The sequence below is a fragment of the Carettochelys insculpta genome, chromosome 2, assembly GCF_033958435.1.
Source record: "Carettochelys insculpta isolate YL-2023 chromosome 2, ASM3395843v1, whole genome shotgun sequence".
NCBI lineage: Eukaryota > Metazoa > Chordata > Testudines > Carettochelyidae > Carettochelys > Carettochelys insculpta.
The window spans coordinates 129,880,696-129,898,439 of NC_134138.1; the positions used below are offsets into that span (position 1 = coordinate 129,880,696).

Below are 17,744 nucleotides of genomic sequence, written 5' to 3' on the forward strand. Positions count from 1 at the left end.
GATTCTGGAACGTCATCTGGTAACGACCAACAATTTTGCTCATAGCAATACTATTGTCTGATCAGTACAACCATCTAATCTGATTATATGCCAAAATTAACTCATTTAGTCACATAGGAAATGAGATATACATACAGAGCTCACCCATGAAAACTCTCGTTTAAGTGGCTTGCCCAACTCTACATAAGAATTTAAGAGGAGGCAGGGATAGAATCCAACTCCAGGATGACATTCCATTGCCTTATTTATGAGGCCACCCCTCTCCCCGTAATTTCCTGCCGCATCTACTACACAGTTTTCGGTATCTTCAACAAATGAAACAGAAGTTCTACAGACAAATACTTTATTCACCACACAACCCTGATTCATCTAAAAAACACTTTCCTTCTGTGTAATGGGACAAGGGTCCTGTGGCAAAACCAGCAGATGATCAAGTAATGTCAGAGTATCCTGCAACGTACATGTATAAATAGGCTGAACAAATCTTTCACGGCCAATCTTGATTTTCACAATCCCTAATTTTTGTCCTTGACTTTGCAACGTTAATGATGTGTAAGTTGAAGAAACAAAGAAACGGCAGTCCAAGACCGGAGTGGGCAAGCTTTCTGGCCTGAGGGTCATATTAGGCGATGACAACTGTATGGAGAACCATGAATGCTCACAAAATTGGGTTTGGAGTGTGGGAGGAGGTGAAGGATCTGTCAGAGTGGGGTGAGGTGGTGCAGGCTCTCAGATGGGGTTTAGGATGCAGGAGGGGGCTCCAGATGAGGGCCGGAGAGTTGGAGTGTGTGGGGATGAGGGCTTGGGCTGGGATCAAGGGGCTTAGAGAGCAGAGAAGGGAACAGGGCAGGAGCAGGAGGTATGGGTGCAGAGGGGCTCAGTTATTTCTGGCCATTGCTTATCACAATCAGCTCCCTAAAGCAGTGGCAGGCCCTTGTGCAATCGAGATGCCCGGCTCATATATGGAGGCATTGGCAGGCAGCTCTGAGTACTGCCCTGTCTGCAGGCTCTGTGCCCACAGTTCTCATTGGCCACGGTTCCCAATGAATGGGAGCTGTAGGTGCACCCCCCAGCTGCACATATAGGTGGGAGCCAGGAGGGGGCATGCTGTTGCTTCCAGGAGCTACAAGGACCACACTCTCCAGAGGGAGCTCAAGGGCTGGATTGAAACACCTGACAGGTCATATGTGGCCTCTCGGCTGTAGTTTGCCCACCTGTCGTTAGGACTATATTGTGCATACTAAGGACTCATGACATATAAACCAATAACCTCTGTTACCTGACAGTCTGGATGACATGTGTTAGCCACTGTCCAGAGAGCTCAGATTTCATCTCCCAGCCACCATACTGCCTCAATTCTCCTTCTCTGAGGCTAAATGGAAGCAAAGCGCCACGGATCAGTTTTACCAGGGACTGCATCATCTCCTGAACCATTTTCTGTTACATCAAAAAAGAACAGCACAAAAATAAATACTTAGAAACTGCATCAATGTTTTTAAATCGTTATCTACTTCTCGCATGATCTAGTTTGAAACTGCAGCCATATATTTCAAATGTCAATAAGGAATGTAGATTTACTTCCATAGCAAACACCCACAGAATAACACACCACAGCATTGTACAATTAATTAAAACAAATATACTATGTAAAATAATCAATCATTTTAACAAACATAAAACAACAGGGAGCAAATTAGGAAAGGAAAGATTACAAACATAGGTAAGAAACACTGCCAAAAACAACTGTGATTAATAAAAGATGTAACTTTTTTAAAAGGGGGATCAAATAGATTTCAGGGGCTGGACATTAAGAGAGTTCCAAAATGCAGGGCCCACCACAGCTGAAACTTAATTGTCTGCAAAGGCATCAAATGTGATGGTAGGTTCTTAAATGGCAGATGGTGTGTGAGCGTGAACTTAGCAGATATCTGCCTTTTATCTAGCTCTGCAGGATACTGCAGTCAAGTGACTTGCGTTCTTTGGACGCTGAACCTTAAAGGGGCCTGATTATTAAAAGGTCCAGGATCACAACAGTTTGGAATCAAACCTTTTATAGGTGTCATAATCCAAAGGACCACCTACATGAAAATAAGGCTGCATACCAAGCTTACCTTGAAATCATTCTGTCTTTGCCTAGCATTCTTCTTTGACCTTTCCATTTGACCAGATTTTTCAGCAGTCTTGTAAAAATGAGAAACAATTGAAAAGTATCAGTGCCTGGTAACCACGGCTTTCAATTTTAAAACTATTCTAAAAAAAAGCATATCAAAGCAAAGGGGTTGAAAGTGATGAGTTTACAATGGGATAAAAGAAGCTAACTCAAGTCACATCTATCAAGCAAAGTATCAAAATATTACTTATCACAGCTATCTAGTTACTAATGTTGAAGTGGAGGCACAATGTGCCATACCAACCTAAAACAAAATGTGGAGATAAAAACAGCGCAAGAAGCACAAGCTTCATTGAAGTCAAGCAACATTTTATTATGATTTTGCATTACAATTGTTAAAAGAGCTCTAAAATCCAGGGCTCAATCCGGCAATAGGTCTGCAGGCAAAGAATCTTCATGTTCCCACTAGGTGAGAAGTGCCTGGAGGAATATTTGGGTCTAAAATAAAGTACATTCTTTGTAATGATGGATAGCACTAAGGTACTTTGTGTTCCCTTTTTCTTTTGGCTTAGTACTTGGTTTCAGAAGACAGAGGCCATTATTCTCCAAAGTGAAGGACTAAATCATCTGTAATGGACTTACTATGAAGATTTATCATCATCTTGCTGGACAATTCACAGCTCTGAACATTTAGAAGCATGAAAGCACATCTGTACTAGCAACTCTGGTTACAGTTGTGTGAAGAAAAGAATATGGCTTGAATAATGCTCTTACTGTTAGCAGGTTTCAAATGCAAGTGCTAATTATGTATTTATGCATGAAGTGTGCCATGACACAAAGCAAGTTTAATAGAAAATGCAGTTTAAAAGATCAGTTTAGAGAAGTAGGTGAAATTTGATAGCTAAGAGTATTTGTCAATTTAATGTATACACGGTGACATCTACTGGACAAAAGAGGTATTAGCAGAATTGTGGCTTGGAAAAGATACTGTTAAAACTTTCCTTAAAGCAGTGTATAGGCAATATATTTTAAATCACTAAATAAGCCTATTTTATAACTTATCATTTGTTAAACATTCTTCAGGTTATTTTTATGAATGACACGTAAATGTTGTAATTAGCATAAAATTAGTGACAAGAAATTTAAATAGAAAGCAGTTTTATAGTCAAAACTCTTTAAATTCATTTTTCTTTACTGTTCCAAACTATACCTTCTTATATACATTAGAAAAATTCCTGTATATTGCTGATGAATTTATACATGATGTCCTCTTCTTATTGATCTAATTAAAAACCCAATCATATTGAATAAACTTCTCTTTCTTGCACGTACTCTTAATGTTACTCAGTTAAAGATTTAAAACAGTTTTGATTGCTCCATTAAAGCCCTGTGATGTGAAGTTGTATTAAAAAGAAAAAAAATCTTAGATATTTCTCCCCATGGTGATTTCGTTGAATAAAAATCTTAACCCTTTCCTGCATAGACAGACCAAAACTACTTTGTGGTAAGATCAACGGTTATATTTCACTGTTTTGACTTCACATATGCTACTTCATATGGATTTGAGCGGTTCAAAGAGTAGCAAACTTTTTAAGCTGTTAGAAATAGCACATAAATCTTTAACTGACAATATTCTAAGACAAACAGCCTGCCTTCATGCCAAGAAAAAAAAAATACATGCATAACTGCATAACAAAAAATACAACCAGCTTGTTATTTATCACTTAGGTTTTCTTTTCTTTTAGAGTTAATCTATTCCAGGCTTCTGAATTTCACTCAAATGGTTTTGGGTATGATTCTGTCATGATCTTCTCTCTTCATCTTCAAAACTATACTAAACAATATGTTAGCGAATAGCAAGGAAATATAAGGACAACTTCAATGGTGTCTAAAATCTGTACTGCTGGCAAAATTCTATAGCTTGTGGGGGTATTGGGGCTGAAGTTCTCCTCAGGGCTTCTAATTAGGTTTCCTAGGCTCCTGTTCATTTCCAGATAACTAGGAGCAACTAGCACCTCTGAAGTCCATTTGATTTTGTCCATCTCCTACAGATGGACAAAAAAGGAGGCAAAGTGATGAGGATGAGTTGCTTCTCAAGGCAAAAATCTGGCCGTACGGAAGTACAGTATAGGTTCCCTAACAGAACAACACACAAACGAACTCAAAATTTATTTTTAGCATGCAAACAATGTTCTGACCAGGCATTACACAAAATTGCTGCCTTCTCTCTTACTCAGCAAACAATTCAACTTGATTTACAACTGAAAACATGGTGTTTTTTTTAATTGTCTCTTGAAATTTCTCTTTTACTGTTAATCCACAGACAGAAAACCACATGAATTTACAACTCAGGTTTAAAGTCCAAATCTTACCTCCAATAACCAGAAATGCATTACCATAAACTAGTTATTTTTAAAATTAAAAGCTTCAAGAGGATACTCATCTCCTTCACAAATCTCATGACACACTTCTTTATGGGAAAAACAGTGGGTATGAGTCAAACTCAAATTTTAATACTGCCACTACTCCTGGATTACTATATGGCATTTCCAAATACGTGTTCTCTCTTTCCCTTGGGTTTCCAATTGTGAAAGGGGGAAAATGCAATGCATCCACTGCTGAAGATTTTAGGTAAGCAGAAGACACTACCAAGTTAGTTCATTTAACGTACCCCCTCTATACACATGCAGCTCAGACATCACTTGGAAGCTCAGTAGATCTACCAATAGATGAGGTATGACACGGAGCCATCATCTGATGCTATTACCTTAGAAATGGGGGATCAAAAATAATGCCATCTACATGTTAAGAAGATTACTTTGAAATAATTTGCATTGTTTTAGTTTAACAACATTAAGTATTATTCAAAGACATAAAATTGTGTTACTCTGTGGTCTCCAAACACTACTACCACAATTTAAACAACCGAAAACAAATCTGGTTATAAATTTGGAATGCTCTCATTGTAATGTGATAATGCTGGTGACAGTTCTGAGCAACATTAGTTTATCTTCATCTGGTGACCATCATTATGCTCTCTGTTTTAAGTGAGTAGTTTGCTGCTGTTGCCTTGACATGTACACAGTTCTGTGCAGGTAAGAATGTTGCGACTAAAGAGATTGTACAGCAACTTATACTGATAGTGGCACAAATACAGAACATCCTCAACTTCTGAATACAGTGTGTTCCAAAAGTTCATTTGTTAGCGGGTTGGTTGGAACACAGAATGATTTTTCCCCACACAAAGTTATAAATGGTGGTTAGGATCCCAGGCTACCCCCATAGAAGCCCATTTAACCCATAACGTAGCTGAAATACTGTATATTTGCAATGAAAAATAGCAGAAAACAAAGCTATTGCAATACTAGTAAATAAACAAAACAGAAAAAAAAAGTACAATTTATTAAGAAATAGGGGGTTTTATTTGCTTTCAATGCTGGCACTTGCAGAAAGGCACTTTTAATTAGAGGAGGATGAGAAGGTAGATGGAGCCCCTACAGATGACTTCTGGGCACTTTCAAGGACTTAGAGGTTGATGACAATGGTTCCTTTGGGGCACTTTTCTTAAAAAATGTTTGTAGGGAAGCAGTCATAAGGAAATTAATTTGAGAAAAAGAAGGTAAGACAGGTGGGCACATATGAGGTAGGACACGTGGGCACATATGACAACTCGGGAGACCGAAGCGAACCTGGAGGAGTTTGGGTCTCTCTCCTCAGACAGTGGCATGGCCCCCTCAAATTGTCCTATAGGCCTCAGACATTTTTTTAAGCTGTAAATCTCTTCAGCACCAGCATTTCAGCCAACACCTCTTCAGACCACTCTTCTGTAACAAACTGAGAGAAGGGGTTCTTTTCCAAGCCCCATTCCTGTTGGTCTGCATGACTTCATGCCAACGCTCCCCAATGTTCTTCACTACAGCATAAATGCTGCAACCCCTCCAGAAATCTGCAGGGTACAAGCATCTGCCCTTTGTGTAGCCTTAATTACCTAGGCAAAGGTTCTGTGTGCGTAGAAAGCTTTAAATTGTCTTATAACTCCTTGGTCCCCTGGCTGCAACAAGGCAGTTATGTCAGGAGGTAGAAACATAAGCTTGATATCAGGATGAAGATCTAGGAAAACTAAGTATCCTGGTGCGTTGCTAACACAAGAAAAATTTTGAATGGAATATCATTTTTTGCACAAAAAAGTTTAAACTTCAGACACCAAATGCTGAAAGAACCTGGCTTCAGAAATAGCCAGTCACCCAAGCCTGGCGATTCAGCTTCCACACAACAGGCAGAGAAGCTTTTGTTTTACCCTTAAATGCTCTAGGGTTCTCAGAATGGCAAACCAGGAGTGGCTTAAGCTTGAAATCTCCAGCAATATTCCCTCCAAACAAAAGAGTTAAGTAATCTTATGCAGCTTCAAAACCAGGCATCATTTTATTTTTCCTGGAGATGTATGTTCTCTCAAGCATCTTTTCAGAAAGCAGTTCAATCCCGTCAACATTAATCATTTGATGAGCACCAAAGTTTCCCTCCTTAATCATAACAGCAAATATATGAAGACAATGATTTTTTCCTCAGTACTAGCAGCTTCCCCACTCATCCTAATACTATGTAAGTTTGCCCTAGTTTAATACCTTTAAAACCACCTACAACTTGCCACAAATGGTTCAACATCACAAGCACTTTCACCTAATTTCTTATTCATGTCTTCATAAAGACTAAGTCATCTCTTGAATCAACATAGCTAACGGGCACTTTATACCGGTATTGTTCTTCAAGCCACAAACTGAACCATTTTTCCACATCAGAAATTATACAATTTCTTTCTTTTTTGATATTATTGTTGAATGCATGGGTATCGATACCTTCACAGATTCTAAAATTCTGGTTTTGTCTTTGATGACTATTGCAGTCCTAGAATGATTTAAACCAGGCACACACCTGAGCTGTGATGGAGTTTCTCCTGTCTCTGAATGCTTTAACGATGTCTAATTTCACTTCAAAAACTTACAGCTTTCCTTTTCCTTGATACAAAAGTATCATCATCACGACTCATCCACCTATCTTTTGCCTCACAAATGGAACGAATGCACACTGCTTCACTCAGAACGCAGCAGACAAACAAATGAGTAGCACATGCATGTGTACACTGTGCTGCCACAACTACTTCCCAAGGGCTATGACTTGTGCAAGTAGGCGGTCAGGTGTCTAAATTATTAAAACAACAGCATGTTGTTAGTAGCTTTATTCGTATGTGTGTGATTGTAAGTTGGAGGTTTGTGACTCAGGGAGTGCCTATAAGATTTTGCAGAAGTAGCACAGATGCCACTGGGCCTTGGAAGAATTCAGTAAGTCATTCATCATCCACATTTTTCCATCCACATTGTAACGCTGATGTATTATTTGCATTAGCTGTATGGGACGACATCCAAACCTTTCTTTGCCAAGATGCACTGTGACACACACTTCAAAACTCTCCTCACATGGTGGGATCCTGGCCAGTGACCTGCCCTTTTTGATGGCTAGATTGAGGCACAAACCACTCTGATCTCCGCGAGACCCCTTTTTCCCTGCACTCTGGTCATACAGGATTGCTACCAACTTTCTTGCTGTAGAATGTGAAGCTTGTCCACCACAACCTTCCATTTGGAATGAGCTCTGAAGCAGTAAGATCACTTGGTTTTGACATCATTTAACGTAAATTGTTTTCTCATATACCAATTAGGTATGTCCCAGAAACATGCTGATAGGGCATGTAGAGCAGGAAGTCCATTGCAGATATCAGGAGTGAGGGCATCACAAGTTACAAGCCCAGCTATAAAGACACTTCTCAATTGTGCAGGTAATAATGGCTGTTTCAATCCTTGCAGTGTGTGTGTGTTTCACTTTTGGAAAGTAGTGAGCGGCAAGGACCAAACCATCTGTATCAGGCAACCTAAATACAACGGTTACTTTGACACCAAAAGCCATATGACACATACAGCATATGGAAGCATCCTTGTATCAGCTCTCTCCTGAATACGGTACAGATCTTGTGCTTTTTTAACAGCTCCACTGATATCGCACTGCTGCTTCACGACTGGAAAAGCCTGGATTTGTGCATGAGCCTACAGTCGGGTGGATATTGGAGCGTATATTCACAGAGGAATTTTGCCACTGCATGTTCAATGGATGCCATGACTTAAAACATTTTCCCATGTAAACATAGGGTGTCCAGCAATCACCTGTGATTTCTTGAACCAACCTTAGATCCTGTACAGAACCATCTTTCAGAAGTTTTCACAGTTACTCTTGTCATACCTGTCAAAGACTCTAATTACAGAAGTAGCTTCAAATCCTTTTAGAACCTGCCTCAGGTACTGAGCCATTAATTTATCAAAATGTGCAGAATTTGTCTCTCACTATAATTTGTATGATAGCATTGCCATCTGAGAGGTACACTATGGTTTCTTTGTTGTATGCTCTTGGTTAATGGATTTTTTTCAGCTTGAGCTTTCAACTGATGCCCTAATTCAGCTTTGTCTGTTCTTATTGCTCCATCATCACCAGAAAGAGAGACAGCCAGATCCCACTGGGTGACCTACGGTCTGTCTATACATAAAAGGCTATAGTGGCATAGCTGCAGAGCTTTGCCCTGCTGTAACACCTCAGTACACGTGCTCACCACAATACTCAGAAAAGTTCCCCTATAACTACAGTTAATACACCTTCCAAAGAAGTGGTAGCTAGACCGAAATGCACCTCTCACAAATTTCTCCATCTGTTCTTCACCACCATCTGATATTTTCAGCAAAGACTACTGTACAACAGACACGATCCTGTACATTTGTTGATGAGCACCTCCAAATGTGATACAAGGTCAAATCAGTTTCTCATATTGTTGATGACATGGTTGGTAAAAGCTCTAACATGCTCTTCCTCCTTCTTCAGTATAGAGGCATGGCCTTTTTTGTGGACTGTCTTCACTACTTCTAGTTAGATCTATTGTTTCCTGTCACAACTTTTATATATTCATAATATGATACTCTGTACCGTCATCATAGACACTAGTACTGAGCTATGCATAAGTGTCCCTGAATTAAAAAGCTGGTTTGTAGAATATTTCAGAGGTTAGCTCTTCAAGCACAGGCAATTACAAATTAAAACCTCATACTAGACAGACTATATGCTATATTGGATGCACAAAAGCTTATACAATAAAGCCTCGATTTAACGGACTCTGATATAATGGACTCAGGAAATAAAGGGCGCTGTCCGCCAGCCACCCTCCTCCCAGTAAAGCCAGTGACTTACCAGAGCTGCTGGGCCTGGAGGACCTGCTTCTGCGGCTGGGGTCACCAAGGCTGGAGGAACCACCGGGGCCACTGGAGTCAGAGGAGCTGTGTGGGGGAATGGGGGACTGCAGTGGGGTGCAGGAGCTCTCCTCCCCCAAACCCATATGCACAGAACATGTTGGTGCCCAGCTACCGCCGACTCCAATGGCACTGAGCAGCAGCTGCAGTGTCGGGGGCTGCTGCCTGCTGGTAGGCTGGGGGCAGCAGCTCCGCTCTGCCTTCGCATGGGCAGCTCAGAGCAAGGGGCTGGGGAAACCACAGCCCTAAGTGCATCGGGAGCTGCAGGAGGTGTAAGGAGCAGGCCAGTGGGCAGCTCCTCTCCCGGTAATTGGGAGAGGGAGATGGAGGTGTAGGGGGGAAGAAGACAGGAGAGAGTGATGGGCTGGCAAGGTCAGTGCACGGTCATACATTATAACCATTCGGATTTAATGGTCTTTTGGCATGAACGGTCACCCCATCCCCCCATATTAGTCCGTTAAATCAAGGGTTTACTGCAAATGTAGAAGCATTACATTAGGAATTCTCCCATTGTTTTATTTACCCATTGTGCAGTACAAAGTATCAGACTGCAATCTATGGCCTCTGATGCACAACCTTCAGCATGACACTGATCTGATCAGCATATTTCAACTGAAAATACAGAAAACTATTATAACCACTTGTGAGAAACTTCGCCAGTTAAGAGTATGCGATGTGAAACATTCTGTGTTAGATTGCATAATGTTGATATTCAACACTTGTCACATGCTAAACCACTTCTTCATTTCTGGGAAAAACAAAAACCATAATTTGTCCATGCAAAACCAAAACAATCATTTAATACAAAGATTTGGTAGCTTTGCCCAATAAAACCATGTAAAGTGTTGAAATTAATTTAAAGAGTAAAAGCTGTAGTTGTTGTCATGTTGCAGGGTTTCTGCAACTATCCAAATATCATGTTTTATCATTTTGAGAGTAACACTATCTCAACTCATCTATAGGTTTACTGTACCACTTGAAAGCTCCCAGTCATATCTGGGATGAAGGATAAATCATGGACGAGTGATAAATACAACTGTGACACATGCCACTACACTACAGATGTGTGTGTGCGTGTGTGTACACGTACACACAGTTCTAGGCTTTTGTCATTTTGAAAGGTTAAATCTAAACTCACATCCAGATTCTTCAAAGTTAACAGGGCTACACCATCAACAGCAGTACTCCTGGCCCCCCTCTTAGGAGTAAGGGAAGCTGACGGGAGCACAGGTTTCTGTTGACCTCCCTTAGTGGAGATGGTGTGGAAGGCCAGATTAAGGTATATTGACTTTACGTAATTAATGTAGATCAATTTCTGTACCTTAATGTGACCCTCCCCAGGGTAGACCTGATGAGCATAGACCTGATCTTAGATGTTGCTAAATGTAAGATGCAACATGGGACAGTTGGCTGATAATCTTGCAAGTAGGGTTGAAACTATGTACCTTTAAATTATTGGAAAATCACTCAGAGCACTATATTACAGCAAAACATTTGTGAAGCCTTCAGTTTTTTTAAGATGGCATCCTTACCAATGTGTCCCTAGTAAATTTGCTGATGAACATTCAGTTCACGTTTATGGGTCCATTGCTTCATCCCAAACCAAGCACCAATCCATATATCTATAATTGTTTATGTCATTCTACAAATCTCTGTAGGGTAAAAACTGTAAAGATACCTTAGTCAGGCTTCTTCTCCACTGAGTTACTAAACTTCTGGAGTTTCAAATGCAGATTCAAACAAAATAATTCTATGAGCTTTGTCTAGTGGAAGACATGGAGTTTATTTGCATGCATCAACCCATACCTCACTGAAAAGGCTTCCATTCACATAAGAAATCCAGAGCTTCCAGAAGTTGGGGAGCTGACTTACAACAAGTTTTGTCAGCTTCTCAACAAATGCAACTTGTTGAGGAGCTTTACAGCGCCAAGCTACGAGGAAAAGAAAAAGAATAAGTAACTTTGAGTTAAGAATAAAAGCTATTTTTACCATGTGTGATCTAAAAAAATTGATCTATCATGGATGTCTATAAATTGTCAGGTGTAAATGACAACATTTTACAGCTTGGTCCATATGGCATACAGCTTGTGTACGTGCAAGATTTATTTCCATGTGTTCTTTGAGGCAGTATACATATATTATGTCTTCTATATAGAGGTGCTCATATGACCCTACTCAAATATACTGTACCTCGTAATATTCCATTTGCATAAATCTGCTTTTAAACCAGCTAAATGATAACTGAACAGGGAGGATCAGAGGCTTAGTGATTAAAAGAAAAGGTGGCAGAAGGGTCAATGCAGTCACTACAACAATCTTGAGATTAAGGCAAAAGACTGGGAAATGGGAGATCTGAGTTTTACTTCCCAATCATCTATAGACTTCCAGTGTGATCTCACTCAACCAGTTCACAATTTCAATTTTAAAATGGGGATGGATATTGACATTGTAAGCTAAATTCACTGATATTTGTAAAACAATTGGAGACTCTTGGATGACAGGTGCAATTGGAACCTCAAAAAAAAAAATCAATAAACTATGTGGGTACACAAAAGGCAGAGACATTTAAAGTGATTACAAAGGAGACCCGTGATTTTCTTGTACAATTGGAGGTGGAGCAATTTGAGAGGTCCTGCCACAGTGCAGACAAGAGGTGAAGAAGAAGAAAAGAGCAGTAAAAACTGTTCTTAGCCAGTTTCAGAGATGAGTCAATCTAAGTCTGCAGATACTAGGCTGGTGATGGGGTGAGGTTACTTTACTCAAAACCAGCAAATCCTTGCCATACAGTTTCTGGAGAATCACATCAGCATCCTCCAGTTGTGAACACAGGCAGAATAAAAACCTCCTCTCCCTGCTGCCAGGAGGAGGAAGAGGAAGAAACTGGGCCTCTATGTTGACCTTTTGGTAGTATTAGCCCCATATGCTGCTCTAACTTATGCTCATCTGACAAAAGGACAGCAATGGGTGACAGCTAGACTAAAGTGATGTCCTGGTTGTCCCACTTTCTTCAGGAATGCCCCTGAGTGGGGAACTGAAGGATATAGAGCTATTCATTCTACAATTTCCTTTAAACAAGAGGTGTCCATCCCCATGCAACTGATTAATACAGATGATCTACATTCGCGTGACAAGTGTAAGGATTTAACTGAAGAATGTGGCTTATGTTGGAAATGTACAATATTATGAGTGCATGCCAAGGCCCCACTCTCCTGCCAAGGGATCAAAGATGCAGCATTGCAGATGAAGATTTTTGGGGTAGGAAGTTACAAGGCTCAAAATTCTACCTTACAATAACCTTAAGTAGTCATTACTGGGACTGCACAATATTCTATACTTTAGTCACACTCCTCTCAAGCTATATATTTAGTATTATTCTACCGATTATTCTACTGAACATTGCTTCGTCCAAAACCAGTGCATTATGTGCCTTTAAGCATGCCATATGAAGTTAAAGCTGAAACTGCAACCATAGTTCTAATTTCTTTGCAAATCTACGTTCAAGCCAGAATCAATGTAATTTGAATTAGCTATTTTGTATTCATCTTTCTTAGAATTTGTTCCAGAAGTCACTGCAGCCATAACAATGCATCATAATAGTGATAACATAGATAAACTAGTTCTCTGAGTAACGACATCATGTTTTGGATGAAATATGCTTTTTAATATTGCACATATTTTCTGTGATGTAAATGAAAATAAACTATGCATGACAAAGGCAAATAGAGCAAGAAAAGTATAATAGTCCTTAGCACCTCCACTCCAGGATTTCAAAGTGCAATAAAATAAAATAAAATTCAAAAGTCTTTCCATTGGGAACATAAGGTAACAAAGGCAAACAACAAAACTAAAAGGAAGTAAGATCATCTAGAACTGTTATGGAAGAATTTCTGGCAGTTTCTTAGTATGCCTGGAAAAATGTCTTAGGTCATATTGGTAATGCAGTTTAAAAAAAAAAGCAGGCATTTCCTTTAGTACTTGCTTATATGAGATTAACAAGGGGTTACAAGGAACCTGTCCACCATTCAGACTGTACTTTGCAAAATAGGTAAGCAATGATAGCATTTAGATTTTTATCCTGTAGAATTTATTTCCATTTTATAGTAACCAAACCATTTTGCAAAAGAAATAAAGAGACAGTGCACTGCTTCATTCAACACTGCTTGAAAACTAGCTTTAACACTGGAAATGGAGAGAGAAAGGACAACATCAACAGCTATAAAGTCACATGGTAACTTGATTTTAGCATTTGGACATTTTTTGGTTTCTGTTTAATGTATATTTTTTCTTGTGAATATTCAGCATAACAAAAATATGAAATATTATAAACTTGCATTTAAAAGATAAATTACAGTGTGAAATGATTCTCTATTTACTGCTCTTTATGATGAATAAAAAATTGATTCAAACTTTGTTGCCCAGCTGGCTGGTTTTAGCTCAGAAACAGCAAGACTATTTCTCTGCTTTTGCTGGACAGCTAATGGGGATACAGATGCTACAACAGAATGAAACATTATCTGTAGCTTCCTCAGCTTCTAAGGAAGTGGTATGGATGTTTAATCTTTAAAACCAACTGTTTTTCAGAATTTGCCCTCACACAAAAAAAATCAAAACAGTCATCAACCCTACTATGTTTTAAACATGCTGACTAAAAGTTCTCTTCTCTGTGAAAGGAGCTCTTGGAAACATGGAAATTCAAGTTTCAGTCACTTGTTGTCTCACTACCTGAGGCTGAATGGGATTAGACTCCTAGATCATTGGAATTTTTTAAAAACCGTTCTCCTCCTGCTCATCCTGTTCCTGGAAGATAACAGGAAGCTTGGTTATGGACCAAAGCATGCACTCTGATTTTCTCTGTTGGGTTTAATAGGATCACAAAACCAAGCCTAGATATTTTAAATATCAGGGGAACAAAGGCAGTTGGGGTTCAGCTTACACAGACCAAAAGAGTGATATAAAAGTAGTTCCTAATGTGGAAAAGACTAAACTCAGCACAAATAGTTGTTGCCTTGATTGTGACTTGGATTTGGACAGTTTTGATCTCAGCAAGGGGAAGATTCCTCTGGTAAAATGTTTTTGCCTCAGGAAGGACATTTTTATCTAGGATCCTCTTTATAAGATGAGGATAACTACCCAGTCTTGTAGGCTCTGCCTGTATAGTGAGGGAAATCCTATCCTGTAATACACACAACGCTTTTTGCTTCTGCAATTTACCTTTTAAGCAACTTTTATGCCTGAGAATACAGGCTGAACCTCTCTAGTGTGGCACTCTCTCATTCGTCAACATCGGTAATTCAGCATGATTTTGGTTAGCTGAACAACCACTTACCATGGGTGTGGCCAAGTTTCCAGTGGAACCCTAAGGTCTATTTACAGCCAGCATTCCTAGCGTGCAATGTTCTGTGTTATTTCGCTGTAATTTGCCCCCTAAACCTCTTCCAAAAGCCCACGAAGCAGTGGAAGAGTTGGTAATGTGCTAGAAAGCATTGCTCTCCCATAGTCTGGCAAATTCTCTCGTTGGGCCCCAGTCAGGTGCTTAGAGTGCCAAACAAGAGAGGTTCAACCTGTAAGAGGCAGAATATGAAAATAACTTTCAGATTAATACGTTATTCTGTTATGGACTGGTCAACACACTCATGCAATGCATATTATTACCCCTCTCAAATTTGAATATTTGGGGAAATCATAGTAAAATTTATCAAATCTAGAGATGTTTCAAAAGTAGATTTGTATTGTGTAAATGAAACTGATGCTTACTTTCATCACGACCTGACTGAAAGCTGCTGCCCCTTTTCAGCGAAGCTGTCTGACTGAGATGGCCAAGTGGAGATGGACGCACATCACTGTCCAGGTCTAGCATGGGGCTATGTAGCAAAGAATTGCCTGAAAAGTAATGACAAACTATTAATATATTTATTTTCTTATGGAACTCCAATTTTACTGTGTAAAGGAACTATGTAAGGTTCAAACTATGTAATAAACATGTGCCTTCAACCTAAGAAAGAAATGGTGATTACTCATAGCAGTGATCATTCAGCCTATGCATGTGTGCCATTTAGCCCTGTGCTGGAAAAAGTGCTGATGGGAGTATACATGGTCAAATTCATAAGCCATGGAAGGTGATATAACTGCACATGCAGGTGGATATACACAAATTCCAAAGCTCGACACAACCTTGCACAGAGGAAAGAGGGATCGTCTTCCTTCTTGCTGGTTGATCTAAAACAGGCATAACATATGGTCCATCAAGATTGTTATGTACTTGCCCCGATTAGTGGCAGAAACAAAATACAGGCATATATATCTATCTAATCCCTCAGTTTCAGGAGGCTGATGTACAGCATGACCTCTAATAGCGTTCACTGGACCTGTGCTGTGTAAGTGTTCAATTGTGCTCTCTCCTGTCCTTGGAAGGACATTATGATGACCTTTGGAGAGGGATGTGCAAACATTGTGATGTTTTTTTCACTGATTGAGGGATTCCTTTATGTAGCTATGGAAATCAGAATATTGGATGAATAAACAGTCCTGAGCATCCCTGAAGGCAATCTTTTGTGGTGTATGATGAAGATACCAGCTGTCATATACCCCAACAACTGAAGACAGCTCTTGAACAGGGTTTGTGAGTAGAGATGGACAGGAAAGGAAAAACAAACCTGGGCAGTGGAAGGTGGCCTGCTATTACTGAATTATGATACATTTCTAAATTTTGCACAGGTGTCAAAGAAGATATTTGAATGTTCACCTGCAGGACCAATTTGAAGAAGTGGTTCTATGGCTTCAGATAGCTGTGAAGTTATAGTTCAAGGGAGCAACCCTTCAGTAACAAACCTTGTAGGTAAGGGAACATTAAAATACATTGCTTGTGGAACTACACCACTACTATTGACATGATCTTTGAAAAGACCCTTAGGGGAAGATTACCCATCAGGAGAAATAAAAAAACAAATTGACAGGGCCAGACGAATACCCAGAGACCAGCTACTCCAAGATAGGCCAAAAAAAGCCAAGAACAGAACACCACTGGTCATTACCTACAGCCCCCAACTCAAACCACTGCAATGCATTATTAAAGACGTAGAACCTATCCTTAATCAGGATGCCACACTCCAGAAGGCCCTAGGTGACAGGCCTGTTCTCTCCTACAGACAACCTTATGAGGATTCTCACCCACATCCACCAGTCCTGGGACTTTTCCTTGCAACAAAGCCCGCTGCCAGCTTTGTCCACATATCTATTCTGGAGATACCATTACTGGACCTAACCAGGTTAGTCACAGAATCATGGGCACACTCTCATGTTCCTCAACTAACATCATATATGCCACCATGTGCCAACAATGCCCAGATGCTTTGAATATTGGACAGCCTTCAAACCCTCTCAGACAAAGAGTTAATGGGCACAAAACAGACATCAACACACACCTGATTCACAAACCAGTTAGTCAACATTTTAATGGAGTGGGCCATTCAATAAGTTTGCATCTTACTGAAGAATTTTCACACTGCTTTGGAAAGAGAGACTGCTGAACTCTCATTCGTATTCAAATTTGACACATTGACACGTGGTTTGAACCGGGATGCAAATTTTCTGGGACACTATATGGGCTCTTTTGCATACTTGGCTTAATCTAATTCTTGACTCCCACGCCACCCCCCCATCCCCCGACCGTCCCTCTGCTCTCTGATTTGCTCACCTTGATAATTTTTTTTCTGATTTGTCAACTTCAATTACTACTTTTGGTTCTCTGTGCCTTAAATATTGAGTCTGTTCTGGTATAGCTATGGTCTGAAGAAGTGGGTCTGTCCCAGAAAAGCTCACCTAATAAATTTATTTGGTTAGTCTTTAAAGTGCTACTTCACTGCTTTTTTGTTTTGATAGCGTATAGACTAGCACAGCTTTCTCTCTGTTACTATTTTCTTAATTGATTGTCTGACATCATACGCAAGTAAAACACAGCAGAAGAGAACAGCAGCAGCAGAGATACCTCGAGGACTAACAAACATCTGGAGTACATCAACCAGGCTGATCTTACTCTGAATTGACCAGAAGATAGCGCTTGAAGACCATTCATAAATCTTGAAAACAGAGAGTTAACTTACAAACAAGTACTCACCCACATACAACTCCTCCTCTCTTGGGGCACAAGTACATGGTATATAACATTTATTTTAAGAGCAAAGTATGGAATGGAAATTTTAGTGTTCAGTAAATATTTAAAAACCCAAAAGAGATTACAATGATTACAAGCTTACTTTTTTCCACACACATTCTAAAATTGTTAACCTGAGATGCTT

The 17,744-nt window shown here is 39.8% G+C and overlaps 1 protein-coding gene across 4 annotated transcripts in view; it reads right to left on the minus strand.

Moving 5' to 3' along the window:
- EXOC2 (exocyst complex component 2) overlaps positions 1-17,744 on the minus strand; it is a 193,232-nt gene that overhangs the window by 92,603 nt on the left and 82,885 nt on the right. For 3 of the 4 annotated variants that reach the window (XM_074985929.1, XM_074985926.1, XM_074985927.1), the window contains exons 12-16: positions 15,622-15,666; positions 15,205-15,330; positions 11,257-11,381; positions 2,112-2,180; positions 1,280-1,437 (exon numbers count right to left, since the gene is read on the minus strand). In XM_074985929.1, the coding sequence (XP_074842030.1) occupies positions 1,280-1,437; positions 2,112-2,180; positions 11,257-11,381; positions 15,205-15,330; positions 15,622-15,666 (523 nt within the window). The remainder of the gene's footprint in view (positions 1-1,279; positions 1,438-2,111; positions 2,181-11,256; positions 11,382-15,204; positions 15,331-15,621; positions 15,667-17,744) is intronic. The other variant, XM_074985928.1, reaches the window with a different exon arrangement.